The sequence below is a fragment of the Piliocolobus tephrosceles genome, chromosome 13, assembly GCF_002776525.5.
Source record: "Piliocolobus tephrosceles isolate RC106 chromosome 13, ASM277652v3, whole genome shotgun sequence".
NCBI classification, from domain to species: domain Eukaryota; kingdom Metazoa; phylum Chordata; class Mammalia; order Primates; family Cercopithecidae; genus Piliocolobus; species Piliocolobus tephrosceles.
The window spans coordinates 6,795,148-6,821,860 of NC_045446.1; the positions used below are offsets into that span (position 1 = coordinate 6,795,148).

The 26,713-nt window shown below is 55.7% G+C and overlaps 3 protein-coding genes across 8 annotated transcripts in view; all 3 read right to left on the bottom strand.

Annotated features, from left to right (window-relative positions):
• RAD9A (RAD9 checkpoint clamp component A) overlaps positions 1–7,347 on the bottom strand; it is an 81,092-nt gene extending 73,745 nt beyond the window's left edge. Inside the window, exons 1-2 of the mRNA XM_023186141.3 lie at positions 6,444–7,347; positions 2,991–3,054 (exon numbers count right to left, since the gene is read on the bottom strand). The gene's annotated coding sequence lies outside the window, so the exon portion shown is untranslated. The remainder of the gene's footprint in view (positions 1–2,990; positions 3,055–6,443) is intronic.
• Positions 7,348–11,199: 3,852 nt separating this feature from the next.
• Positions 11,200–19,436, bottom strand: SSH3 (slingshot protein phosphatase 3). Of its 3 annotated transcripts, XM_023186317.2 has the most exons (14): positions 19,007–19,436; positions 18,543–18,580; positions 17,682–17,916; positions 16,368–16,492; positions 16,218–16,289; positions 15,896–15,961; positions 15,595–15,783; positions 15,392–15,485; positions 15,029–15,157; positions 14,874–14,920; positions 13,799–13,945; positions 13,372–13,572; positions 13,001–13,274; positions 11,201–11,774 (listed from the first exon to the last, which is right to left on the bottom strand). In XM_023186317.2, exons 1-14 carry the CDS (start codon positions 19,070–19,072, stop codon positions 11,484–11,486), a joined length of 1,974 nt encoding a protein of 657 aa, XP_023042085.1. In that variant the 5' UTR covers positions 19,073–19,436; the 3' UTR covers positions 11,201–11,483. The 3 variants fall into 3 exon arrangements, with proteins under 3 accessions (XP_023042084.1, XP_023042085.1, XP_023042086.1); XM_023186316.2 differs by having other exon boundaries at positions 11,200–11,774; positions 16,218–16,492; XM_023186318.2 differs by lacking the exon at positions 16,218–16,289.
• A 396-nt stretch (positions 19,437–19,832) lies between these two features.
• ANKRD13D (ankyrin repeat domain 13D) lies at positions 19,833–24,400 on the bottom strand. Of its 4 annotated transcripts, XM_023186320.2 has the most exons (10): positions 23,538–24,400; positions 23,051–23,132; positions 22,775–22,836; positions 22,541–22,671; positions 21,528–21,685; positions 21,276–21,392; positions 21,023–21,186; positions 20,851–20,942; positions 20,296–20,555; positions 19,833–19,965 (listed from the first exon to the last, which is right to left on the bottom strand). In XM_023186320.2, the coding sequence occupies exons 1-9, from the start codon at positions 23,736–23,738 to the stop codon at positions 20,342–20,344; spliced, it is 1,221 nt and encodes a 406-aa protein (XP_023042088.1). In that variant the 5' UTR covers positions 23,739–24,400; the 3' UTR covers positions 19,833–19,965; positions 20,296–20,341. The 4 variants fall into 4 exon arrangements, with proteins under 4 accessions (XP_023042088.1, XP_023042087.1, XP_023042090.1 ...); XM_023186319.1 differs by lacking the exon at positions 19,833–19,965 and having other exon boundaries at positions 20,194–20,555; XM_023186322.1 differs by lacking the exon at positions 19,833–19,965 and having other exon boundaries at positions 20,194–20,555; positions 23,041–23,132; positions 23,538–23,606.
• Between the last annotated feature and the right edge of the window lie 2,313 nt (positions 24,401–26,713).

The following is a 26,713-nucleotide window of genomic DNA, read 5'->3' on the forward strand; positions in this document are numbered from 1 at the left end:
TTTTTTTTTTTTTTTTTTTTTTAAGAAAAGACTGGCCAGGCGCAGTGGCTCACGCCTTTAATCCCAGCACTTTGGGAGGCCAGGGCAGGCAGATCACGAGGTCAAGAGATCAAGACCATCCTGGCCAACATGGTGAAACCCCATCTCTACTAAAAATACAAACATTAGCTGGGCGTGGGGTTGCGCACCTGTAGTCCCAGCTACTTGGGAGGCTGACGCAGGAGAATCGCTTGAACCCAGAAAGTGGAGGATGCATGAGCCAAGATCGTACCACTACACTCCAGCCTGGTGACAGAGTGAGACTCAGTCTCAACAAAAAAAGGAAAGGAAAAGATTGTGGTTATGCAGGATGATGTCCTTATTATGAGGAGATACAGACCAAAATATTTAGGGGTAAAGTGTCATAATGCCCGCAACTTATTTTCAGTTGGTCCAGGAAAAAAAGAGAGAGAAAAGAAAGAAACATAGCAATAACAACTGGCGAATCTAGGTGTAGGTTACATAGCTGTTCACTGTACTATTATTTCAACTTCTCTGCACTGAAATTTTTCAAAATAAAAAGTGCTCAAAAAATATTTTTAAATGGAGAGATGAATGGTGGAAGAACCCTCCCAGATAGAAAGATAAGCATGAGCAAAGGTGAAGAGGCAGAAAAAGTGTTTTTGAGAAACAGTCGGTAGTCTAGTGTGATGACTGTGAACGGTACATACTAGGATGTTCTGGGAGAGAAAGCCAGAAACGTAGGCTGGCATCAGATTGATAAAAGCCTTCAGCAAAAGAATAGAGAGTCTGGGCCGGGTGCGGTGGCTCACGCCTGTAATCCCAGCACTTTGGGAGGCGGAGGCGGGCGGATCACAAGGTCAGAAGTTTGAGACCAGCCTGGCCAACATGGTAAAACCCTATTTCTACTAAAAGTACAAAAATTAGCCAGGCACAGTGGCATGCACCTGTAATCCTAGCTACTTGGGAGGCTGAGACAGGAGAATTGCTTGAACCCGGGAGATGGAAGTTGCAGTGAGCTGAAATCACACCATTGCACTCCAGCCTGGATGACAGAGCAAGAATCCGTCTAAAAAAAAAAAAAAATAGTTCAAGTCTTCTTTCCCTAACCTCCTCTCTTATCTGAGTCCTTTTTCCTTTTGAAGAGGAGAAGAATCAGAGGTATCTGCCCAGAAGCACAAGTCCTGCAGCATGCAGGCCAAGATGGGCACCCCGTAGGAAGCTCAAGTACAGATAGGCCAGGCAAGCATATGTGCCCCTGGGGTCAACAGCTGCTGCTTGCACTACCTAGAGGGAGGAGAGGAGGGAAAGAGGGAAGAGAGGAATGAACAGGGCTGAGGTGGAGGGTGAGGGTGAAGCTGCAGCAGGATGGTGGGGTGGGCAAGTGGGGACCACCTGTGGATCGTGCTGCATATAGGCCTTGCTCTACACAGTGCCACCCACCACAGGGATATTCGGGAGTAGGGGCGGGGGGATCCCTGCTTATCAGCTCAGGCATCCCATTAACCCCAAAATGATTCCATTGGTTGCCTCCAAACCACATACTCTAGGCCCCATGGCACTCAGCCTCCCTCCCAATTTCCCATTTCTGTGTTGAAAATAAGAGCTTCAGGTTGGCAGGAGTGAGGACATTCTGAGAAGGCAGAGTTCAGCCTGGCATAGGAACATTTGGGATGATCAGATCTCAGACGGCGGATAGAGCTGGGGGAGGCATCTAGCTGAGCCACCACGGAGGGTGGAGGGTGTGAAAAAGGTCTCTCGAGGGCCATCAGAGGATGGGAGTCGGTCCGCCAAACCAAGAGAGGAGCTGCACAGCAGCGTGCGCTGCCTGGGGAGACAGGCTGCTGCTGTTCTGGGCAAAGCAGGCCAGCTCCAAGCCTTCTCAGGCCATATGAAGATAAATTATGTAGGATGCATATAACCAGCTCCCTCTCCCCAGGGGCATCCTCCTTTACCCAAACCTGTCTCCCACCTCCGCCTCCATGGCTCCGGCTTGAGTTATGCCAGCAGGTGGGACCCTGCTTTAGCCTTTAGCCTGAGCCTTTACCTTCCCTGCCACACTCACCTTCCACCTTTACCTCTATGGCTCATTGAGCTGCTCTGCCAGGGGTGCCAATGAGATGGGGTCGCATAGGGTGTAGCATTACTATCCAGGCCAATCCCATCAGGCAAACTTTTGCTAACTTCTTTTGCCACCCAGCGGGGGAACAGTTTTCCTATTCCTGGTTCTCTAACCCAGATACAGAATCCCCTAAAGTCTCACAGCTACCCAGGGTGCCTACCTGGGAGAAGGTGTACCTGGCAGAGTCAAGGGGAAGAGCACAAGCTCTCTGATGGGACCCGCTGCCCTGAGAACAAGTCAGCATGTACTGAGGGCATGAGAGAGAGAAACTCAGATCAAACATGTCCAATGACACGGAGAAGCTGTGCTGGGATAGGACACTGAGGAAAATGGGCAGGAAATTCTAGCTGAAATGGGAAAAAAGGAGAGTCTTGGTCTAGTTTCAGGTTAACCTAGCACCGTGTTCTCACTAGCAGACAGATGGCACCCTGTCAGTGATTATGGAGGCGGTGGAAAGATCACTGCTCTCAGTGGTATCATTTAGTTCTTTGACCTACAACCTAAGAAATCAGATCCCTCACATGGAAAAGTGAAAGTCACAATACAAGACCTTACAGCTGTTGAGATTAAATGAGATCACATTTAAGTGCCAGTGCTTAGTAAATTGTATAGGACCATAACGCCCTTGAAGTAGGCAGACAGAGGCCTCCATGGCAGGCACTGGGCTGTCATAACCTCTTACCAAGTACCAGGCCTGGAGCTACTCAGGCTTCACATGGCACTTAGCTATAAGGAAATCCTGATATACCTTGCAGGCCCTTACCTGTGGCCCCTGGAGCGGGAGTCAAGTGGGAAAGAAGGATGAAAAGGAAGAACTGTTCTCTGGAGAGGGAGCACGGGTTGCCAGAAGGATGGTGTAAAGGCTCACCTTGAGTTGCATCTCCAGGAGAAGGAGCATTTGTGGTCCCCAGATGTCCTCCAACATCCCATATCTAGGGACAAAAAAGACAGTCAGTTGTGCTCTATCCCCTGTCTGGTTGCATCTGCTTAATCTCTCTCCAGCTTCCTTTTTCTGAGGATGACTCCACCTTCTGAGCAACAGAGGATTCCAGTGGGAATCTAGACCATGGATGAATTAAACAGGACTTGGGAGGATTTGCCCTGTCCTCAGGCCATTCTCCTTTCAATCTTTTCTACTTTTGCTATCCCAGCTCCTGAGGTCGTTCTCCCCTCCACAGGCCATTAAACACCTGTGTCGAAGGGGTCTCCTTCAAGGTTAGCTCCTAGTGCAGGTTCAGCCCTGGACAGAACTGGAAAAGGGCAGGGCCCTGGAAGTCAGCCTGAAGATGGTGTGCTGAAGCCAGCTTCCTTCCTGTGCAGCAGCGGCGGGTCTTGGCAATCTGCTGGCATGGTGGACACAGTTTCCCACTCCCAACTGGGTCACAGATGGGAGAGAAATCTCCCTAGGGAGGAGTGGGCCATAGAAACAGAAAAGCCAAGAATGGACACAGGAGTCAAGGGAGTGGCCATCACTGGTCTGAGGACTGCTGCACGGTCCTATGCTTCCGTTTCCTTCCCTCATGGTTCTTCACCTTAGTTCCAGGGAAACAGGCTCACAAACCCCCTATCCACTGATGAGACCTTGTTCCCTGGGCTCTCAGCTGGTACTGCACTAAAGATGCCAACAATATGGCCCTTGCCCCACAATCATCTGCCCATTCGCCTCTTTCCCCTAGAAGAATGGCTCTGAGACAGCATGTGAGTCTAATCAAAGAGCTTCAAGGTAATATAGAGACCACAGCTCCATTCCTCTCCACAGGAAACTGGTAGCCCCTACTCATTGGCTAATATTTACCATGGCAACCATGTGCCAATCAGGGGAGGAAAACACTGACCAAAATCTAGTCCCTGCTCCCAGAAGCTCACCATTTAATCAGGGCTACAGACAGCTCTCCTTCATGTATCTCAAGGTTATGGAATGGGTGCCCGGAATATCTTTTCCCTACTTCTTGGCATATCTGCATTGTTTACATGCTTTAGGAGTTTCAAATGCTGTCTTTTTGATTCTCTCATTACACAGTGTGACTCGGCAGTGATGTCTCCTGCCTCTGAATCTTCAGAGCAGTAACCTGGGCCTCTCTATGACACATCACTTTCTACTTGAATTTTATGTTTTTAATGCATAATTGATCTTCTCTACTAGACTGTATTTCCTGAGAGCAGAGAAAGTGTCTTATACATCTTCATATCCCTCAGAGCACCCTGCACAGTTCCATGTACACAGTAGGTGCTCAAAAAATATTCATGGAAAGCCAAGCACTGTGGCTCACATCTGTAAACCCAGCATTTTTTTTTTTTTTTTTTTTTGAGACGGAGTCTTGCTCTGTTGCCCAGGCTGGAGTGCAGTGGCTGGATCTCAGCTCATTGCAAGCTCCGCCTCCCGAGTTCAAGCCATTCTCGTGCCTCAGCCTCCTGAGTAGCTGGGACTACAGGCACCCGCCACCTCACCCGGCTAGTTTTTTTTGTATTTTTTAGTAGAGGCGGGGTTTCACCGTGTTAGCCAGGATGGCCTTGATCTCCTGACCTTGTGATCCACCCGTCTCGGCCTCCCAAAGTGCTGGGATTACAGGCTTGAGCCACCGCGCCCGGCCAATCCCAGCATTTTGGGAGGCTGAGGTGAGCAGATTACCTGAGGTCAGGAGTTCAAGACCAGCCTGGTCAGCATGGTGAAACCCCATCTCGACTAAAAATACAAAAATTAGCCAGGCATGGTGGTATGTGCCTGTAATTTCAGCTACTTGGGAGGCTGAGGCAGAAGAATCGCTTGAACCCAGGAGGCAGAGGGTGCAGTGAGCCGAGATCACACCACTGCCCTCCAGCCTGGAAGACAAAGTGAGACAAGATGTTTGTTGGACGCATGAAGGCTTGTTTGTGAAATTATTGGATGTTCCCAGATTTTTAAAATATATACTTTTTTTCATTAATTTAAAACTCCTTGTTACAATTTTCTCAATTAACACAAAGCTTGAACTCAATGCAAGCAGCATAGAATTCTTATGCATTCCTTATAACCATGAAGGTAACCAGTCTTATGTAAATACATAATTCTATATTCAGCTGCTTTTGCATCATAACATGTCAGTACTCATATCCTCTAGGAATCTTAAGTATCTACCCTACTATGTGGCATTAAGCCTGCATCCTCCCTAAATGGTGTGGTAACGCTATAATTCAGCCTACAGCTGAAGGGAGGCAATACACTGGCCTTGAGCATCCAACCTTGGGTAAAAAGACTCAGGTTTCCCCCATCAAAATCAGCCTACAAAAACCATCCTGCCTAGCCAGGTGAGGTGGCTCGCGCCTGTAATCCCAACACTTTGGGAGGCAGAGGTGGGCAGATCTCTTGAGGCCAGGAGTTTGAGACCAGGAGTTTGAGACCAGCCTGGCCAACATGGGGTGAAACCCCATCTCTACCAAAAAATACAAAAATTAGCCGGGAGCAATGGCACACGCCTGTAGTCCCAGTTACTCAGGAGGCTGAGGCAAGATAATCGCTTGAACCCAGGAGGAGGAGGGTGCAGTGAGCACAGATCACACCACTGCACTCCAGCCTGGGTGACAGTGAGACCCTGTCTCAAAACAAACAAACGAACAAAAACCAAAAAACAAAAAAACGTCCTTCCTAGGAGAATGAACTTGCCCAGAAATAAAGTGAATTCAAAAAGTAAGAAAAGGTCTTATAGTGGCTAGGGACTGTTGTAGAAATTATCAGAAACGATAGCTGGGACCTGGGATAGCACTTCCTCTATGCAGTCCCTGGGCTAAAAACTTACATGCGTCATCTCATTTAATCCTCAAAAACCGGAGGTAGTATTAACATTATCCCCAGTCTTGCAAATGAAGCAGCTGAGTCTCAAGAGATGTAATAAGTTTGCCCAAAGTCACAAACCCAAGTTTCTCTGACTCTAGATCCCAAGCTGAGAGTCTTGCTCAGATCATCCCAGGTCCCCTTCTTTCTTCTTGCACTTGGGGTGCAATAAGGGGCAATGGAGCCAGCAGTGTGTAACATACTGCACCGTCGGAAGAGACGTTAGGGATCATCCGTTTCAGCCTCCTTATTTTACAGAAGAAGGAACTCGTAGGTCACACAGAGCCAGGGGCGGCTCTGCAACGGAGTCGCAATGGGCACTAGAATTCCAGTCCAAGCCCCATTTTACAGAGCGGGGGAACCGAAGCCCACAGGGCTTGGGAGCCTCCCGGGTTCCGAATCCACCGGCGGCTGAACCAGATCCAGCCCCGGGCGCATTCACCACCCTGATTCTACCTCCGCGTTCACCTGCGCCGCGAACCCTCCCCGTGGGCTGCCAGCTCCCGGGAGTACCTGTCGGCCGGGCGAAGGCCCTCGGCTCGCGGTGACAAGACGCCGGCGCGGGCGAGCGGGCCTTCGCGGGCCACAGCCAGACCCCGGCATCGCGGACCCGGGTCGCCTCGCCAGCCCCTCTCCTCAGAACGGCGAGGCCTCCGGAGCGTGTGCACGCCGGGACGCCCCAGATAATTTGGAAGCGCTGGTCCCGGAGGCAAGGCCGGCTTGGTCTCCTCTCCTCAATCCCCCTACGCCGCCCCCTGGACCTTCTGCAGACCGGGTCCCAGCCCCAGAGTACCTCAGGAAAAACCAACACCGCGCTTCGCTGAGTCAAGCGGCCGGGACTCTAGAAGTGGCGAGGTTCCCATGGCAACGAGGGAAAACTATTTGCGCCTGCGCAGAGGCGCTAGGCACGCTGGGAAATGTGGTTTCCTGGTTGTCCCTGAAAGCTAAAGGAACGGACACAAGGTGGCGCGCGAACGTTGCGGTCGATGTGGCTAACCCGGGTCCTCAGCTCCCGGGCGCTGCGGGCGCAGGAGAGGCCGCGAAGGTCTGAAAGGCAGTTTCTCTGAGGCGTCTGGGATGCGGAGTGAAAAGAAGGCACAGTCTCTTCCGCGCGGTTGATTTTGCCGTTTGAAAACTTGGCCTAACGAGGGTCCGCCCTGTCTGGGGCGAGGGCGGCCGCTTCCGAGGCCCCGCCCCAGCCTGGGCTGAGCCCGGCGCGGCGGAGGGAGGACGCTCTGACGGTGGGAGCTGGATCCGGAGGGAAGCGCGCGGCGGTCGTGCTGCAAGGGTTCCAAGTCCGGTCTGGGCGACGCCTCGCGCTGCTGAAAGGCTTCTGTGCGGGGTGGGAGTTGAAAGCGGGCTCCGGGAGCAGCAGTCATCCTGATCCTCCCACCCGCGAGCTCCGAGCACTTCTAGACCCAGGTCCCGCCTTGGGCGGAACTGTGCAGTCAGTTGACTGCCCAGGAGCCACCTTCCCCACTGCCGAGTTAGGCTCTTGGAATGAGAATTTAGAAACCCAGGATCTGATTCCGGCTCTGTTAGAGACTAAGCAGTTACTTCCCTGAGCCTCAGTTTACTCATTTCTAGAAAATGATGGTATTGGGCCGGGTGCGGCGGCTCACGCCTGTAATCCCAGGACTTTGGGAGACCGAAGGGGGTGGAGCACCTGAGGTCAGGAGTTCGAGACCAGCCTGGCCAACATGGTGAGCACCCCCCCCCCCCCCCCCGCCCCCTACTAAAAATACAAAAATTAGCCGGCGTCGTAGCACATGCCTGTGATCCCAGCTACTCAGGAGGGTGAGGCATGAGAATCGCTTGAACCTAGGAGGCAGGGGGAGGTTGCAGTGAGCCGAGATCGTGCGGCTGCACTCCAGTCTGGGCCACAGAGTGAGACTCTGTCTCCAAAAAGTAATTAATTAATTAATTGTTTAAAAACGGTGGTAATCATAATGCCTGCCCTTTCTCCCTCTGGGAGCGTTGCAAGATGATGACATTGATGTGTAGGCTGGGTAGTCCGTTAAGGACACAGGCATTGCCATTCACTATAAATGGTGCACTTTCTTGGAAGGAAAGCCTTTGCTTCAAGAATTCTAGAAGTTTATCCTACAGATTTAGTGGTCATGTGTGCATGAAAAAGTATATACAGGCTGGGCGCGGTGGCTCACGCCTGTAATCCCAGCACTGGCTGAGGCAGGTGAATCACGAGGTCAGGAGTTCGAGACCAACCTGGCCAACACAGTGAAACCCTGTCTCTACTAAAAATACAAAAAATTAGCTGGATGTGGTGGCGGGAGCCTGTAATCCCAGTTACTTAGGAGGCTGAGGCAGGAGAATTGCTTGAACCTGGGAGACGGAGGTTGCAGTGAGCCAAGATCGCGCCACTGCACTCCAGCCCAGGCAACAACAGAGTGAGACTCAGTCTCAAAAAAAAAAAAAAAAAAGAGTATATACAGGGGTGCTTTTTTTTTTTTTCCTGAGACGGAGTCTCGCTCTGTCACCTAGGTTGGAGTACAGTGGGGTGATCTCGGCTCACTGCAACCTCTGCTTCCCAGGCTCAAGACATCCCACCTCAGCCTCCTGAGTAGCTGGGACTAGAGGGCCACCATGCCTGGCTACACTTTGATACATTTTAACAATACATGCTATCTAGACATTGCCAGAATTAGCCTCTACCTCCCTTCCAGAAGAGAAATCCTTGGCACCTATCTGGGTGGTATGCCTAAGGGCCACAAGATGTGGGGTACAGGGAAGCTAGTTCTGGTTCCTGATCCATTCTGCTGAGCAAACACTGGGGACTACCCCCCATTCTGTGGCCAACTAGGAGTCCTACCCAGGCTGCCCTTTCAGTATTCCTAGCCTAGGGCTGCGGATGGGTGGGTGGTGGTGAGAGTGTCGGGGGAAGCCAAGGCCAGGCCCTGCCCTCCTGCAGCCTGTGCATCTCAGAAGGCGGGTCTGATCAGGAACTCAGAGCTGTAGGGCTCACTAGCTGTGGGATCCACTAGAATCCAGGAGGATTCTAAGAAGTCAGAAGTCAGCAATCAGGGAAATGAAGACTGGAGGGGAAACTGCATCAAAAATACAGACAAGAGGGCACCGAGTGTGGTGGCTCATGCCTGTAATCCCAGCACTTTGGGAGGCTGAGGCAGGCAGATTGCTTGAGCCCAGGAGTTCAAGACCAGCCTGGGCAATATGGTGAAACCCCATCTCTACAAAACAAAACAAAACCTACAAAAATTAAGAATCCTATGGGTTGGGTGCAGTGGCTCACGCCTGTAATTCCAGTACTTTGGGGAAGCTAACTAAGGAGGTTGGATCACCTGAGGTCAGGAGATCGAGACCAGCCTGGCCAATATGGCAAAATGCTGTCTCTACTAAAAATACAAAAATTAGCTGGGCATCGTGGCGCGCGCTTATAATCCCAGCTCTTTGGGAGCCTGAGGCAGGAGAATTGCTTGAACCTGGGAGACAGAGGTCGCAATGAGCCAAGATTGTGCCATTGCACTCCAGCTTAGAAGACAGAGCGAGACTCTGTCTCCAAAAAAAAAAAAAGGAATCCTATGTATACACAAACCTCACACAAATTGCTAAAGGGGAAAAAAATAATGAAGAAGGATATAAAATGAAAAGTAAATCTCGCTCCTACTCTGTCCTCCAGTCCTTCACGTCTACTCAGGCACTGACTTGTTACCAGCTGCCTTTTGAGGCCCTCCAGGTACCCCATGCTTATGTAGCCCAGCTACTCAGGGCTGATGCAGGAGGATCGCTTGAGCCCGGGAGGTTGAGGCTGTAGAAAACCAAGATCATATTCTGGGTAACAGAGCAAGACCCTGTCTCAAAAAACAAACAAACCACAAAAGAAGTGACAAAGATACAGCCAGTTAGCTAGGTATGGTGGCACGTGCCTGTGGTCCTAGCTACTCAGGAGGCTGAAGTGAGAGGGTCGCTTGAGCCTGGGAATTCAAGGCTGCACTGAGGCATGATCGCCCCACTGCACTCCAGCCTGGGCAACAGAACAAGACTGTCTCAAAAAAGGAAAAAAACAGATGGAACGACTAACTCTTCTTGGACACTAAAGTTGAGCAGAAGGAACCCCTGGGCAGGAGGGGAAGGGCCACCAAGGGTCCTTCTTCCCAGGCAGCAATAGGCTGGCTTGGAAAATCAGGCCCTTTTGCATTGTAGCAGGCGGAAGATGATTCTTGGGACCCAAAATATGCCATAGAACTGGCATCAAGTGTCCAAAGGAGCCTTTGCTTTTGGAACAGGCTTGGTCTTGTCCAGGTAGGCACTTCCTCATGAGTAACCCCTTCCAGCTCTCACAGTGGAGCCACATGCCTGCTGCCCGGTGGGTGAGGACTGGTTCCCTTGCCCGACCTGCCTGAGCGGGTGTGAGCAGGTCACATGTACCAGGCCCTGCCCCAGGAGATGGGGAGATAGCACTGACCTCCTCTCTTCTCTTACCCAGTCTTCCTCCTGCACCACGCCCAAACACGGCACTCCCCCAAACAGGTCTGTCACGAGCCACCTGGGAATTGTGAGGAGGCTGCTGGGAGGAAGGGACTGCAACACACACAGCTTCATTGTCACACTGAAAATAACCGAATATGAAAGTGTGTTTTATTTCTCAATACAAAGTCAGGTACTATAAGGCTATGAAAAACTGACTAGCCAGGGGCCAAAAAGGACAAACAGAAGACTGTCTCTGGCCTGGCGCCCTGTAATCTGGGTGGTGTCACAGGAGGTCTGGGGACAGCAGCAAAGGCCTGGGCCGGTTGAGGTGGACAAGGGAAGCGACCTGCCAGCCCTTCCAGCCCCCCACAGCTGGGGCCTGAGGATCCTGCCTGCCTTTGGGGGCCACTGGTTGCCTGGCCTGACTGGTTCCAGGAATGAACTGGGAGAGGATAGGAGGTGCAGGGAGGGGAAGGGGTGAGGGGCATGAGCCTTTTTGTACTGGAAACTCTGTTTTTATTCTGTGACACAGGTGAGTGTTCAGGGCAAGAGTTGAGAATGAAACTAGGGTGCTATTGCCCCCAAAGGCACCTTCAATCCCTCTACCACATCCCAGTTAGAAAGTCTTGGCCGGGCGCGGTGGCTCAAGTCTGTAATCCCAGCACTTTGGAAGGCCGAGACGGGCGGATCACGAGGTCAGGAGATCGAGACCATCCAGGCTAACACGGTGAAACCCCGTCTCTACTAAAAAATACAACAAACTAGCCGGGCGAGGTGGCGGGCGCCTGTAGTCCCAGCTACCTGGAAGGCTGAGGCAGGAGAATGGCGTAAACCCGGGAGGCGAAGCTTGCAGTGAGCTGAGATCCCGCCACTGCACCACTCCAGCCTGGGCGACAGAGCCAGACTCTGTCTCAAAAAAAAAAAAAGTCTTGAGCCCTTGGACAGGTGGACATGGGTCTGGGACTTAAGGCTGTAGGAGGTGAGGCTGTAGTGACAGGGGTGTGGGGCGGAGCTGAGAGGAATGTGTGCAGCAACAGACGTGAAGGTGTTTCTCCAAGGAGTTGTGGATCCTCTAGTGTCTAGGGGAACGTGGGCATGTGTGAGGGCTCAGGCCTCACCCTCCTCTCCGCTGTCATCCACGCTGGCCTGCCTCACCACCTTCCGGAACCTGGGCGTAGAGGAAATGCAGGGCTCTCCCTGCCCTTGCCCCTGCTCCTGCTCCTGGAAGGCCCGGGTCTGGTTGGCCACCAGGGTACTGCCCTGGAGGGCAACCACTGACTGGCAGGACTTCAGGGCAGGCTGAGGCGCCTTGCCCACCTGCTGGCTTCCTTCGGTCCTTGCGAGCTGTGGGAAGGGCTGTGGAGGCTCTTCATGTGAAGACTCATGGGAAGAGAAAACCTGGACAGGTGTGAGGATATGGAAGCCATGGGGCACCCAAGCAGAGCTGGGAAGATCTGGGCAGGGGTGCCAAGCACAGAGCTGGGAGGAGGCGAGGGCCAGAATGTTTGTGGCACACACACCAAAAGCCAAGCTGTCCACAGCCATGCTTCCCCAGGAGGGAGGACAACACCCCAGCCCTGCTGCCTGCTGCTTGAACCCTACCTGCTTGTAGCTTCCTTCTGGCCCCCAGAAGCCCTCCTCAGCTCCCTGGAGACCCAGGCCTCCCTGCCCTCCGCCCCTCCTATCCTTCCTCTGCCTTTGCACAGGCAGCCGGCAGGTGAAACCCGTGCCAGCACTAGCCCCTGACCTGGGCTGGGTGGATGCATGTGTCCAGTGCTGGGTGAGGACCTCCTGCCTTTCGCAGCGCCCACACCCGCCCATCAACCCGCCACGCCTCCCTATCCTTCCCCATCCACACCTCCTCCAGGAAGCCTCTTCTAAATGTTCCTGCCCTCAGTGGACACTCCTTCCTCCAAGTCAGCCATTTGACCTTGAGTCCCATACAGGGCCTGGCTCCCAGTTTTAGGCTTGTGCCCGCAGCACTTAGCGTTGAGGGTGCTCACTTAGGCAGGACTTGGGCGGTGTGAGTGTGCAGACTCCTCCCCACCCCATTCTTTGAGGTCCTGCTCCTCAGACCCAGGAGGGGCTTCAGAGATTAACTTAGCCTCCCCACCATGGGGTTAGAGATCGCCCCCAGGGCCGGCACGGGCCTGTGGAGCTCATGGCCTGGGGAGGCAGCTCTGCCCCTTAGACAGTTAGTCCTGTGGTCTGGCTGGAACCTGCTGGCGACCCCGGCCGGGGCTGGCTCACCCAGGAGCCCTGGAAACAGGTGCTGCTTCTGCCCTGCCCCCGTGACCCCTCTCCAGCCTGTGCCTACAGCGCCCCCACGTGCCTTCACTGGGTCTCAGCTGTTCTCAGGGGCCCAGGACGTGGCTGGTCCCCGTCTTCAGGGGTACTCATGGGACAGGCTGGAGACACTGGCTACTAAGAGGTACCGGACTGACTGTGAAGGAGGCTGGGACCAGGCCCCCTGGGTCCTACCAGGACACCCTGCATGGGTGGGCCACACTTAGCCGGGGTACGCCCTGCTCAGGTCTACAGTCAAACGCCCATCTGGTCTTTCCCCATCTCCCTCCTTATGGCCCCCAGCCCTGCACGCTGAGCTCCCCCAGCCCCAGCCTCACCTCTGGCATGTCACTGGCCTCTGAGGTGCTCTCCAGCTCCAAGGAGGGTTCCAGAAGACTGATGGACCTCATGACCCCTCGGAGGTTGATACGTGGCCGTGGCCTAGGTTCTTGTTTTGGGGCTGCCTGGCTCTCCTCCATGCCCACAGCCTTCTCCTCCCCACCACCCCCAGGTTCTGGCGGAAGAGGTGGGAATGGTGTAGAGACTTCCGGGGCTGGGCGCTCCTCTGGGGAGACCCCACCCACTTTCTGCTCCCAGACATGGCTCTGGCGGCTGTGAGGAGGCGGCCCTGAGTCAGCTCTGAGTGACCCAGCAGCCGCCCCCAGCAAACCCACCTACCCACCCCCTGCCACTCGCTCCCATCCCATACCTGGCAGTCAGGATGCCCTGGTAGATCTGCAGCTGGCGCAGGAAGCCAGGGTTGGGGCGGGCAATGGGCCGGAGCTCCTGCACATGGCGCAGGGCCTGCTCCAGGCTGCATTCATACTGCTTCATGGCATAGGCCAGCACTGTGGCCGCCGAGCGGCTGACGCCCATCTTGCAGTGGACTAGCACGCGGGTGCCCTGTGCTCTGTGGAAGCGGGCCAGGTTCAGCACCCTCCCCTCACCATGAAGGACCCCACCTCCTGCAGGGGAGGGCCAGTAAAGGGCTCACAACCAACCGAGAGTAGAGGAGAAGGAGGGAAGGACGCTGAGGGCTGGAAGGAATGGCACAGCTGATGGCAGATGGGCAGGAGGAGGGCACTGGGGGCCACTTGAAGCCACAGTGGGGCAGGCAGCAAAACCTGGAGACCGACCTTGCAGCCTCAATGAAGCGGTGGGTCTCCTTCCAGTGCGGCAGCAACTGGGCCGACTCCTCATCCCAGAGGCGCACGTTGTGGTAGGTGAAGCGCTCAGGGTAGAAGTTGTCAATCTCCCGGGCCATGTTCAAGATGTGGGTGACCCTGTCCCAGAAGCCCAAGGCCAGGCTGACATGGGCAGAGGCACCAGGCCCATTGGCCATCAGACCTGGCAGCCCCTGGGCCTCTCTTTAGCTCTAAGTTTCAAGTCACATGGAGGCAGCAGTTATAGCGGGAGGAGAAGTGACCCAGCTGTCAGATGGCTGCAACCTTGGACCAATCATTTTACCCTGCTGGGCTTGTTTCCTCATCTGGTTCAGACAGCTGGCTCAACTGCAACTCCAGCCCTTCCGTTATTCTCGGAAATGAGTTAGACAACGGCTTTTGACCTAAGCTGAGGGTGGGTGGGTCTGCAGCAGGGGGTGACAGGGGCTACAGCAGGTCTCCCAGAAGCCCCTGGTGGGCAGATGACAGGTACCCGTCAGAGCAGGCAGCCAGGTCCCTATGGGGAGAAGGGCAGTTCCTTCTTCCCTGAGACAGGGCAAGGTAGAAAAGAGGCTTTTTCTTTCTTTCTTTTTTCTTATTTTTTAGAGACAGGGTCTCTCTCTGTTGCCCAGGCTGGAGTGCAGTGGCTCATTGCGGCCTCAATCTCCAGGGCTCAAGCAATCCTCCTGCCGCAGCCTCCCGAGTAGCTGGGACCACAGGCACACGCAAGAGGAACCTTTTTCTGCTTGTCCAAGGCAGTTACAGCAGTAGGCTCTGCTGCTTCTCGTCTTGGAGTGGCTGAGGCCCTCTGTTTCTGTCCTTGTTTTACAGTGCGGGGAGGGGAGGAGAGTGGGTGGGGGCTGGCCAGCGGGTCTCCTGTCCCCACCTGGGAGCCCACACCAGGGCAACAGCCCCAGAACAGAGTTAGAAGCAGAGCTGGCAGCTGCTGAGGGTGGTCCAGGGGGTTTTGAAGCTGGCTACCACCCAATGCGGGGAGGCCAGGAGAACGGAAGATGGGGTGGGCGGCCCGAGGGGCTCATAGCCCTACCTGTTCCTCTGCAGCTCCTCCAGGTTTGCCGCGTTCCACTCTGAGCCCTGGGAGACAGGGAACAGCACATTCCCCCTTTCCTCCAGCCTCTGCTCCTGGCCCCCACCCTCGCAGCTGCCAGCGGTTCGCAAGGCCCAGGCCCGGCTGCAGCTCACCAGGTAGAGGTGGGGGAAGATGCGGGAGGCTCGGTCCTGCTGTGCCACCAGCAGCAGCATCTGGTTGTCGATGAAGTCACGGTACTGCTGGAGGGGGAGCCCTAGGCGCAGCTCCAGGGCCTGGCGGATCTGCAGGCAGAGCCCAGGGCAAGAGAGGCTGGGGCTCTCCTAGTGCCTGACCCGCCACCTTCCCTCTGGGGCCTCTGAGGACAGCATCGTGTCCCATCTAGATGCATTAGGGCCAAGGCCAAGGCATCCAGGAATGGCTCAGGACTGGAGACAGGCAAGGTGGGGAGGGCTCCCAGGAAAGGCAAGCTCACAGCCCCTGCTGGAGGGGACTCGGTCCCCGGGCCCCCTGCCTACCTCCTTGGAAGTGACGCTTTCCAGGTCACTGGCATCCAACACTTTCCACAGCTCAGCACGGATCGCCTGCTCCATCTGCTCCTGTTCTAAGGGCCTGGGAGCAAAGCCCTTCAGTCAAGGGGCCCCTTCCCCTCTCCACCATGCCTCCCACTGCCTTATCCTGCCTTCCCCGTCCACCCAGGCCCTCCCCTCCCCACACTGACCGGCCAGGCTCGGCACTGGGAGGCCGCAGAGACTCCAAGTCGGCCATAGCCGTCCACTCATTGAGGCAGTTCTGGTCAGAGTTCAGTCTCTCCTGGTAGTGGCTGGCCCAGGTGAGGGCACTGCCACCTGGTACAAGGCCGCTGCCTAGAGCTGCCTCACATGCTTGGTGCAATACCTGGAGTGTGGCCCTAAGACAGGAGGAGAGGCTGGGTCACACTGTTCCCTTGCTGCCCTCCCCCAGGCCCTGCAGCCTCCTTCGAAGGAGAGGCTGGCCCGAGTCCAGGCAGCCTCTGTCCTTACCACATGGTCTGGATGGAGATGGGCTTGAAGATCCGGCTCTGCCCACCAGACGTCACGCTGAAGCCCCTGCGGGAGACCAGGCGCAGGTGAGGCCAGACTCCAGGCTCTGCGACAGAGAACCTGTCCTTTTGCTGGATACAGCCAAGGCCCAGGAGTCAGGTGCCTTGCTCAGGATCACAGTGAATCTGACGTGGAGCTGGGAGCAGTCCCCAGAGTCCCAGCCTAAAGTTCTACTGTACCCTGGTGCCCAGGCCCCATCACATCTGTCACACTCAGTTATTCCACCCTCTTGCCCCCCCGACCTCCAGTTGCCACTGCTTACCCGTCTCCATCTAAGTACACCTGGGTATCACTCCAGAGGGGCAAGACCAGGCCCAGGGTGCAGCTGGGGGAGCTGGCAGGGGACAGAGGGAAAGCCATTGTCCCCCCGTCCCTCACCTCTTTGCCCCTCCTTTCCTCTCCCTGCTCGAACCTGCTGTCAGGGAAATCCACACCCAGGAGGACTGTCTCATCCTGGCTCAGACCTTCTCCTTCTTGTGTAGAAACTACCAGCAGGTAGCGGAGCCGGGGAGGCCGGGCTGCCTCCAGCTGGGCTGCCTGGGAGAGATGAGGAGCCCAGGGTCACAGTGGCCCCAAGGACCCTGCTCCCCACCTAGACACCCCAGGCCCAGAACAGCGCTGACACTGCTCCTTCCTCTCCCACCCCCCTTCTTCCCAGATGTAAAATCAGTGGGTAAAGAGGGACTGTGTGGAAAAAAGTGGGGAATGGGACTGACACAGGTTGCACATTTTTTGTTTCTGCTGAGGAAGGAGGTTGTTTTTGTTTTTGTTTTGAGACAGGGTCTCACTCTGTTGCCCAGGCTGGAGTACAGTGGCACCAGCACAGCTCACTGCAGCCCCAAACTCCAGGCTCACATGATCCTCCCACCTCAGCTTCCCAAGTTGCTGGGACCTCAGGCCTATGCCACCATGCCTGGCTCATTTTTAAGTTTTTTATTGAGATGAGGTCTCCCTATGTTTCTTGGGCTGGTCTTGAACTCCTGGGCTCAGGTAGTCCTCCCTTCTCAGCCTCCCAAAGTGCTGGGATTACAGGCATGAGCCACCGTGGCCAGCAAAAAGGAGGTTTTTGGTTTTTGTTTTTGTTTTTTAAACCCTGTCACTTGCCGTTGCTATCATTTCATTTGAGAAATGTTTATCACCAAAGAAATACTAAGGACAAAATCTCACAATAGGGGATGATATTTCTGTCGTAAATTCAGTTTTACAGAAGATTCACTGCATCTTGTTTGCCATGTCTTGCGGAGGATGGCGAGCTGTCTCCACAAGCATTTGAGCACCAGTGCTCCGGCTCCACCTGGACTCCCTTCCTCCATGGGGCTGGAATCCTCCTCCCCTCTGCCCCGGTCCCTCCAGCACGCCTGCCTTGTGCACTGGTCCGTTTAGGGACAGCTCATGTCATCAGGAAAATATTCTATTAGTTGAGGAGAAACATACCTCTGGAATTCCCACTTCTTGGACCTAATTTGGCCCTATTGGCTCACACAGGACAAACCTCCCCTGTTCTTTCCCTTCCAGAGACCTGCAGCCATGACCTTACCCTGTCAAAACATCTCTGCCTGAAACAGCAGGGTCACTGGGGTATGGGTAAACCCAACACTTCCCAGGCTGCCCCCTGCCCTCACACCATTGCTCCCCAAGCACACACACACACACACACACAGAGCTCCATTCTGCCCTCAGGCGTGTCTCTTCGCCCCGCCCCCCAGAGCTCCAGATGGGCCCTCACCAGGCGGATGTCATCCTGCGGCCTCAGCAGCTGCACCATGAGGTGCAGGTGCCGCCTCTGCTCCTCCTGTTTCTGGGGACTCTGGGATCCTTGCCCGAAGTCTGTCTGGTCCCCGCCGGGCTCCTCCTCATTCGGGGGCTCCTCTGCTGGCTCAGGACTGGCCTCTGCTGCATCATCATTGTCCCCTCCATCCTGCAGCCCCAGGACAGCCCCTCGGAGCACCGCAAAGCTCTGCCTGGCAGGGCAGCGGGCAACTGTCATGGCCCCTCATCCCCCTTAGGGTAGAGGCTCTCAAAGTCTAGCATGCCTCACATTCACCTGCAGCCCTTGTCTGCACGGATTCATGGGCTCCCACGCTGTGGATAGGTCTGGAGTGGAGGCCTGAGCATCTGCATTTCTAACCCCTTGGCCCCTTGGCAATGCTGCTACCACGCTGAGAACCAGTCTTGGGGGCTTCCAAGCTCTCAGCCCCTCTACTCTTACTCACCTGCCAGGGGAAGGGGCTGCTCCCCTTCCCCTCCCACCTGTTTAACTCAGGGGCTGCTGGGAACTTAGTCGGGGACCCAGGAGTCCTCAGGCCCGTCATGCCCTCCTGCCGTTCGGCCCGTGGCCACCACCTGAGCCAAAGCCCAGGGCAGTGGGTGAGGAAGCCTCAGCTGACCAGGGGGAGGGTGAAGGCAAAGGCCGCCCTACCGCGAGCCCACCAGCCGGCCCCACCGGAAACGCTGCCCCACAAATTTGGCAGTGGGCTTCGGCTGCGCGTCCTCCGGGGAGTTTTCTGTCCCTGCGCCCAGAGTCCAGGACGGCCGTGGCCAGGCCCGGGGCAGACGGAAGTATCTGCGTGGGGGAGGTGGCGCTCACCTTCGCTGGAGTCGACTCCTTCGCTGGACCGCCCGGTCCTGCCGAGAGATCAGCCCCAGGGGAGGGTGAGGGCGGGGAGGGCTGTCCTCTCCCCTCTCTCAGGAATTCTGGGGTGGGGGGAGGCCAGAAAAGGCGCCAAATGCCAATCGTCTTCCCACCCCAGTCCACGCCCCACCGGGAGGCCCCGTGGAGCCCCGGCCCAAGGCCAGGTCGGCTGGGTGGGCGCCGAGGGTGGCGGGCAGAGCGCTCAGATCGGGGCCTCCGCAGCCTGGGAGGCGCGCAGGGCTCTGGATTGTGCCCAGGCGCCAGTACCAGAGACCCTCGAGGCCCCCAGCGCCCTCCAGCCCGAGCCCCGCGGCCCCCTCCTCATGCCCCCGTTCGAGAGGAGCCCACTGGCTGGCAGGACGCGGTCCCGAGTCCGGGCAGCAACTGCGTGGGCGGCACCACGGCCGGGCCACACTCACCCGGGGCCCCACGGGCGTGGAGGCGCCGCTGCCCGGGGGCGAACGGCTTACTGTGACCAGGGCCATGGGGCCAGGCCGGGGACACCTGGGCTGGCACCGGGCACGGCCCCCTCCCTCAACCCCGCGGACAGTCCTGGCCCTGCAGGACCAGGAAGGAGAGACGGCGCCACCCGGGCCTGGCACCTCCTCGGGGGCGGCCCTTAAAGGGACAGACACTCGCCAAGCCGGACCCGCGGAGCTTCTCAGGGCGGCTGGCCCCCTCCCTCCGGTCTCCGCGGTTTGGTCCGCCCAGCCCCAAGGCACAGGTCAGGGGCGAGGCCGGGGACGGGCGCAGGTGCGGAGCCCGGAGACCCTGAGGGCAGAGGCTGGAGGCCAGGAGTTTGGTCCCCCTCCCAGGAAGCACCCGGCCTGGCCCAGCGGGAGCACCTGAGCTGTCCAGCGTCCTGTGCCCTGCAGAGGCGGGTCCTAGGGAGGCAGAGCGGTGGCGGGGGGTGGGGGACAGGTCTAGGGAGGATCAGGCAAGGCGCGCCCTCGGCCAAGGGCCCCCACCCCAAACATTTCTCCCTGCTGGTCGGCCTGCTAGTTCCCACTCCACCGGAACCACTGGGAGACAGGCTTCCGGGGAAAATGGCCTGGGGTTTACAAATAACCCAGAAGCTCGAGAGGGGCTCTCAGGTCCACCTCGGAGGCGAGCAGGGCAGGACTTCCAGCTAGGCGGGGGAAGTGGCTTTTGCAAACCCACCGGTAGAGAACAAGCGGCAGTCAGGGCCTGGGCCTGGGCTTGGCTGCAGGGGCCGGTGTGGGGGCTCTTCCCAGCTGGAGGTGAATGGGGCCTGGGGACCCTGCCTTTCCCTCCCCAACAGGCACGCGAGCCGGTTTCCAGAAGACCAGGCTGGGTGGCAGGACGAACTGGGTCCCCAGCAGGTAGGACAGGGCACAGGGGATCTGTCATAGGACGCCTGCTTGGTAAGAACATGTGACTCTCAGCCAGCTCCCTTCAGCTCTGAGGGGCAGAGGGTGGGGGGGTGGTCTCCTCATTTTACAACTGAAGAAACTGAGGCTCAGATAGGCTAAGGGGACCATGGCCAGGATTCAAGCCCGGGTCTGAGGCCGCCACCCACAGTGTCTCTCCACAGCGCCCCACCTTCAGGGTCCCCACCATGCCAGCCCAGTGAGCAGAGCAGCGCTGCTGCGACAGTCTCTTTATTTCCATCTGTCTCCCCTGCCCGCCCATCCCTGGGGCTCCAGGCCCCAAGCCCAGCAGCAGAGTTTATAAATAAATAAATTACAAAAGCAGGCAGGGAGTGGCCTGGCCAGCCCTCCCGGGGCTGTGGCTCAGTGCTCGGTGAGTGACAGCCGCAGGATCCGCTGTAAGTCTTCCTCCTCCTGCTGCCCGCGCCGCTCCCGCTCCTCCTGCTCCCGTGAAGACAACTCCAGGGCCAGGCGAAGTTGCTCTTCAAAGCTGGGTGGGCCGGGGGCTGGGGGTGTCCTGGGAGGGGATCCTGGGCCCCTGGGCTCTGTGGACAGCCGCAGGCTTTCCTGGAGGGCCCTTCCAGGCAGAACAGGGGAGGGAAGAGCAGGAGAGTGAGCGCCAAGGCTGGGGCAGAAGCTGAGGGGCTGGGGACTGGCTTTGGAGGACAAGGGCAAAGACAGGGTGGCAGGCAGAGGAGACAGGGCGGGGTCCTGCTTCCCCACCCCTCACACCACCTTTGGTGGCAGATAGTGCTGCTGACGGACGGTGGCCTTGCAGAGGGCCTGGGGTCCTAGCACCTTCCTGCTATCCTCCACCCCGCCAAGCCAGGGCTCGGGGGACAGGGACCCAGCCAGCTGCATGAGAGGCTCACCGCTCCAGCTGAAGCTGTTCCTCATAAACCGTGGCCTGGGGAGGAGGGCGGGCACCAGGCCGGGTGTTGGTCAGGGCCTCCCAGACGGTCACCTGCAGTCACCAGAGCCCACAGCTGTCACTTCTGCCCTGTGGCTGCAGAGGCCAGAGCCCACCCCCTGCGCAAGTCCCACCTGCTCCGCCTCGGTGCCCGCTTCAAGCAGGCTCTGCTGGATGGCGAACTGCAGGAGGTCATCGTCCTCATCTCGGAGGGGCTCGCTGCGCTCCGTGCCCAGCACACTGTACCCCTCGGGCACCTCAAACACAGCGGGGTCCACCTCGCACGGGAAAGGGTTCCCTAGGCAGGCGGCAGAGGGGCCACGCTCAACCCGCGGGGCTTGGTGACCAGAGAGCTGTGCAGGCCACCTCTTCCTCCCGTGGGGGTACCTGACGCGGCGACAGCAGAGCTGGGGGCCGGCACCCACACGGAGCTCAGGGGTTCGTCACAGCCACACAGGTTGCTGAAGGTGATGCGGGCGTTGAGCACGTGGAAAAGGGGAATCTCTATGAGGAGACAGCCACACCTGAGCCCTGGCGGACAGCCACCTGCGCCTCCGGCCCCTGCAGCCTTCCAGGGACTGCGCTGAGGGGAGGGTGCCATGCCGGAGACCCTCCCGCTGCCTGGGCCCAGCCGCTCACCAATCTTGACGGGGAAGCCAGGTGGAAGGCGCAGGGTGATGAAGTCGCGCAGCTTGGCAAAGTGAGCATTGCTGATGGCCATTAGGTCAATGATGGGTGTCACCTGGTCACCCAGGGAGAGCGGGTGCTCTTCACTCAGCCACAGTGTGGCCTTGAACCTGCCCAGCCGACCACAGGACATGGGTAAGGCACCGCTGGTGGCCCTTCCAGTGAGGACTGCCCTCTGGTTTGTGGGCAGCTGCCTTTACCCACCTTCTGCCTGGCCTGGGGTGCCCTGCTCTGCTCAGATGCCACTGCCCGCCTCCCCTGGGAGCTGGTGTCCTGGCCATGTGGCCCAAGCTGCCCTCCTCCCTGGGCCCAGGCTGGGGCTCCTGAGGATTTCGCACCAGCTCATCTGCTGTGGACAAGGAGGCCAGGTGCCAGGCTGTGGGCTTCTCTCGGGGCCGGGCCCGTCGCCCCGTTCTCCCCCTCAACCCAGAGCTGGCCTCACGTGTTGCCAAACTTTTGTGTCCAGCACAGCCCAGGACAAGACTGTTAGGGTTTGAATCCCAGCAACTGTGTGGTGGCTAAAAGAATCCTCCTGAGACGGTGGTGAGAGTGCTAGGCTTGTGCAGGCACTGTGCCTGCTGTTGCCACCTACACCTGCTCAGGGCTCCTCGCGGGGCAAAAGCGTAGCTGTTCTGGTCCACCAAGGTGGACGCTCCGCTCCCAGGCCATGTCGCTGGGGGCCCTTCCCACCGTGCCACGCTGGCCCCGGCAGGTACTCATGAAATTAAATAAAAAAACCATATATGGGTGGCACCATCCATCCATCCAAGACAAGCTACTGGTCCTCTGTGCCAAGCCCTTTCTAAGGGCTGAGGACCATGGATAAGACATGACTCCTGCCTCCAGGAGTGGAGTCCAGAGAGAAGCCAGCTGAGGGAGTGGGCCCCTCACTACAACAGGCCCAGAGAGGGGTCTGCAAGAGCCCCCATCCCGAGGCAAGTCCCCAGGCCGCTCTCAGATCTCACCTCTGTACTTTGCTGGACATTTCGATGGGGCGGCCAATGTTCCGTGACTCCAGGCTGAAGCTGGGGTCGAAGTACTCCTCAGGGGAGATGGCTGTGGGGTTGGTGGGGCTGGCTGCCTGCTGCACAGGGGCCTGTGTGGGTTCCAGGGCAGACTCAGCGATCAGGGCGATGAAGGGCGCCCTCCCGCCCAGGCTCAGCCCCCTCCGGCCCTGTCTCAGCCCAGCCCTGGCTCACCCCGGTGTGGGAGGAGTGCTGCTGGGCCATCCCCAGGAAGGACTGGAACGGAGTCTTCCCCCCTACGGAGAAGGGGTGGGAGCCGGTGAGGGGCCACTCTGCCCGCACTGTCCCCACCCCCTCCACCCTGGGAGCCTCCTGTCTGGGGGAAGAGGGCCCAGACGGGAATGGGGAGGCCACCCAGCTCATCCCGGGAAACTCTGGCCCCTGACCCCAGGCCAGGGTGGCCCCACCACACGGTGTGACTGGGCAGCAGGCAGGCGCACCTGGGTTTACCTTTGCTCCTCGACTTGTCTTGATCAGAGAGGTGCTCCGTGCGTGTGCGTGTCACCAGCTCCACGTTGGTGGCACTGTACACCTGGGGAGCAGGGGACACGGGGAGCTGGGGGCTCAGAGCCTGCTCCCCACACTCAGCCTCACCAGTGCAGAACCCAAGTCCTCCTGTCCCAGAGACAGATGAGATCTTGCTCCCCAAAATAGAGGAGGTGGCAGGGTCTGAACCCTGGGAAGTCACCAACGAGGAGATGCAGCCCCAGGGTCAAGAGGAACACGCTCCTCATTTCATCTCGGTACCCTGGGTAGGGGCCCGTGATGTGGGTGAGCCCTATGTACTCCGCAGGGGATGGGCACTCGGGCCCGCTGAATTCCCACAAATGCTCAGGGTGTCCAGAGCCCAAGGGCTACTCTGGGATGGATGTGGAGAGGAGCTGAGTTCCTGGGCCTCATCTCCTACCCCCAGCCCCCCACCACTAGCCTCTCCTGCCTTGGCCTCGTAGCCGCTAACAGTTTCCATCTTCTCAGACCGCCAGCCCCAGATACCACATTTGTTCCTGAAACAGACCAAACAGGAGCTGGTGAGGACCTGCACCCTCACACCCTGGCCAAAGCCTTCCTTTCCAAAGCCCCCTCCAATCAGCCTGCCTGGGGTGCCCAACTCTGAGGGTCCCTTCTCACTGTGAAACATGGAGGACCCCTGAAGAGGGTGCCTGGACACTTGAGCATGGACCTGGGACTAGAAGAAACTGAGGAATTAGCATGAATCTTGTGAGTTATGATAGTGTCGGGGCTGGGTTTAAAAACATCCTTATCTTTCAGAATTGTGCAGAAGCGTTTACTAGAAACATTAGGACATCTGGGATGAGCTTTGACATACTCTAGGAAAAATTTTTAAAAAAGGTAAGGAAGGACAGATTCAGTAAGATTGGCAAGACGGTGATAAATGTTGAAGCTGGGTGATGAGTAAGTACATTATCTCTTCTTTCATGTATGCTTAAAATTTTCCATAATAAAAAGCTAAAATAAAAGTATGTCACTTGGAGACTCCAGTACTCCACTTTCAATAATGGATAGAACAACTAGAAGATCAACAAAGAACCAGAAGATAAGAACAATACTACAGCTAGACTTTATAAACAGGTCAAAACACTCTACCCAATAACAACCACACACACGCTTCTTACGTGCACACGGAACACTCTTCAAGACCATATTAAGAAAACCTCAGAGGCCAGGCATGGTGGCTCACGCCCGTAATCCCAGCACTTTGGGAGACTGAGGCGGGTAGATCACGAGGTCAGGAGATCGAGACCATCCTGGCTAACATGGTGAAACCCTGTCTCTACTAAAAATACAAAAAATTAGCCGGGCGTGGTGGCGGGCGACTGTAGTCCCAGCTACTTGGGAGGCTGAGGCAGGAGAATGGCGTGAACCCGGAAGGTGGAGCTTGCAGTGAGCCAAGATCGCGCCACTGCATTCCAGTATGGGAGACACAGCGAGACTCTGTCTCAAAAAAAAAAAAAAAAGAAAACCTCAATAAGGCTGGGCGCGGTGGCTCATGCCTGTAATCCCAGCAGTTTGGGAGGCTGAGGCGGGTGGATCATGAGGTCAGGAGATCGAGACCATCCTGGCAAACGTGATGAAACCCCGTCTCTACTAAAAAATACAAAAAATTAGCCGGGCGTGGTGGCGGGCGCCAGTAGTCCCAGCTACTTGGGAGGCTGAGGCAGGAGAATGGCGTGAACCCAGGAGGTGGAGCTTGCAGTGAGCAGAGATAGTGCCACTGCACTCCAGCCTGGTGACAGAGTAAGATTCCGTCTCAAAAAAAAAAAAAAAAAAAAGAAAAGAAAAGAAAGAAAGAAAACTTCAATAAAATTGAAAGGACAGAAGTCATACAAGGTATGTTTTCCAACCACAATGGAATGAAATTAGAAATCAATAGCAGAAAAAAAACTTTGGAAACTCACAAATATGTGGAAAGTAAACAACACACTCCCAAATAGCCAATGTCTCAAATAATAAATCAAAAGAGAAATCAGAAAATACTCTGAGATAAACAGGAATAAATAATACTGAGATAAACAGGAATAAAGACACAACATATCAAAACTTATGAGACACAGGTAAAGGCCAGGCCCAGTAGCTCACGCCTGTAATCCCAGCACTTTGGGAGGCTGAGGCAGCAGATTGCTTGAGCACAGGAGTTTGAGACCAGCCTGTGCAACATGGTGAAACCCCGTCTCTACTAAAAACAGAAAAAATTAGCTGGTGCCTGTGTTCCCAGCTACTCAGGAGGCTGAGGTGGGAGGATCACTTGAGCCTGGGAGGCAGAGGTTGCAGTGAGCTGAGATCACGACACTGCACTCCAGCCTGGGCGATGGAGTGAGACCCCATGTCAAAAAAAGAAAAGACAGACACGCCTAGAAGTGTAAATGTAATATAATATGTGTGAATGCCTCTATTAAGAAAGAAGATCTCAAATCAATAACCTTAACCTAACCTTCCATGTTAAGACAATGGAAAAAGAGCAAAGTAAACCAGAAAGAGCAGAAAGAAATAATACATATTACAGTAAAGGTTAACGAAATAGAGAATAGAAAAATAATAGAGAAAATTAATGAAACCAAAAGCTAGCTCTTTGAAAACATCAACAAAATTGACAAACCTTTAGCTAGGTTGACCATGGTGGGGAAAAAAAGAGAGAGAAGACTTGGCTGGAGGTGGTGGTTCACACCTGTAATCCCAGTGCTTTCGGAGGCCAAGGCAGGAGGATTGTTTGAGGCCAGGAGTTCAAAAGCAGCCTGGATGACATAGTGAGACCACATCTCTACAAAAAAAGAAAATTAGCTGGGCTTGGTGGTGCATGCCTGTAGTCCCAGCTACTTGGGAAGCTGAGGCTGAAGGATCACCTAAGGCCAGGAGTTCAAGGCTGTAGTAAGCTCTTATCATGCCACTGCACTTCAGCCTAGGTGACAGAGTAAGACTCTGTCTCAAAAAAAAAAAAAAAAGACTAAAATTACATACCGAATCAGAAATGAAAGAGAGGAGCAAGAGAAATAAAAAGCATTATAAAAGGATATAATGAATAGCTGTACACCAACAAATTTTATAATTTAGATGAAATGGACAAATTCCTAGTGAGGCACAAGCCACCAAAACTAATTTGAGAATAAAGAGATAATCTGAATAGACAGATAACAAGTCAAGAGACTGACTGGTAAACACAACAACAAAAAACTATACATACACACACACACACATGCTCAGGCCCAAATGGCTTCACCACTGAATCCTACCAATCTTTTGAAGACGAATTAATACCAATTATTCACAAACTATTCGAAAAAATAGACAAAGACGTGACATTTCCCACTTCAGTTTATGAGGCATCACCCAGATACCAAAAGCAGACATATATCACAAGAAAACTACAGACCAATATCACTTGTGAATCCATACACAAAATCTTCAACAAAATACGAGCCAACCAAATCTAGCAACTTATGAAAAGAACTATACACCACAACCAAGTGGAACTTATCGCAGGAATGCAAGGTTGGTTCAATATCCATAGGTCAATTGATGTAATGTATCAATAGAATTTTTTAGGGCCGGGCGCGGTGGCTCAACCCTGTAATCCCAGCACTTTGGGAGGCCGAGATG

Bases quoted from the DNA above. Each gene is read 5' to 3' on its own strand.
- ANKRD13D (XM_023186320.2), bottom strand. From the start codon at position 23,738: ATGTTTCACAGTGAGAAGGGACCCTCAGAGTTGGGCACCCCAGGCAGG. The intron at 22,837-23,050 runs GTAAACCCAGGT...CCTTCTCCGTAG, and splicing joins AGACAAGTCGAGGAGCAAAG to GGGGGAAGACTCCGTTCCAG. The intron at 20,556-20,850 runs GTGAGCCTCTCA...TCTGCCTGGAAG, and splicing joins GAACAGCTTCAGCTGGAGCG to GGCCCTCCAGGAAAGCCTGC.
- SSH3 (XM_023186316.2), bottom strand. From the start codon at position 19,072: ATGGCCCTGGTCACAGTAAGCCGTTCGCCCCCGGGCAGCGGCGCCTCC. The intron at 18,581-19,006 runs GTGAGTGTGGCC...ATCTCTCGGCAG, and splicing joins CCACGCCCGTGGGGCCCCGG to GACCGGGCGGTCCAGCGAAG. The intron at 13,573-13,798 runs GTCGGTCTCCAG...CCGCTTCCACAG, and splicing joins CGCTTCATTGAGGCTGCAAG to AGCACAGGGCACCCGCGTGC.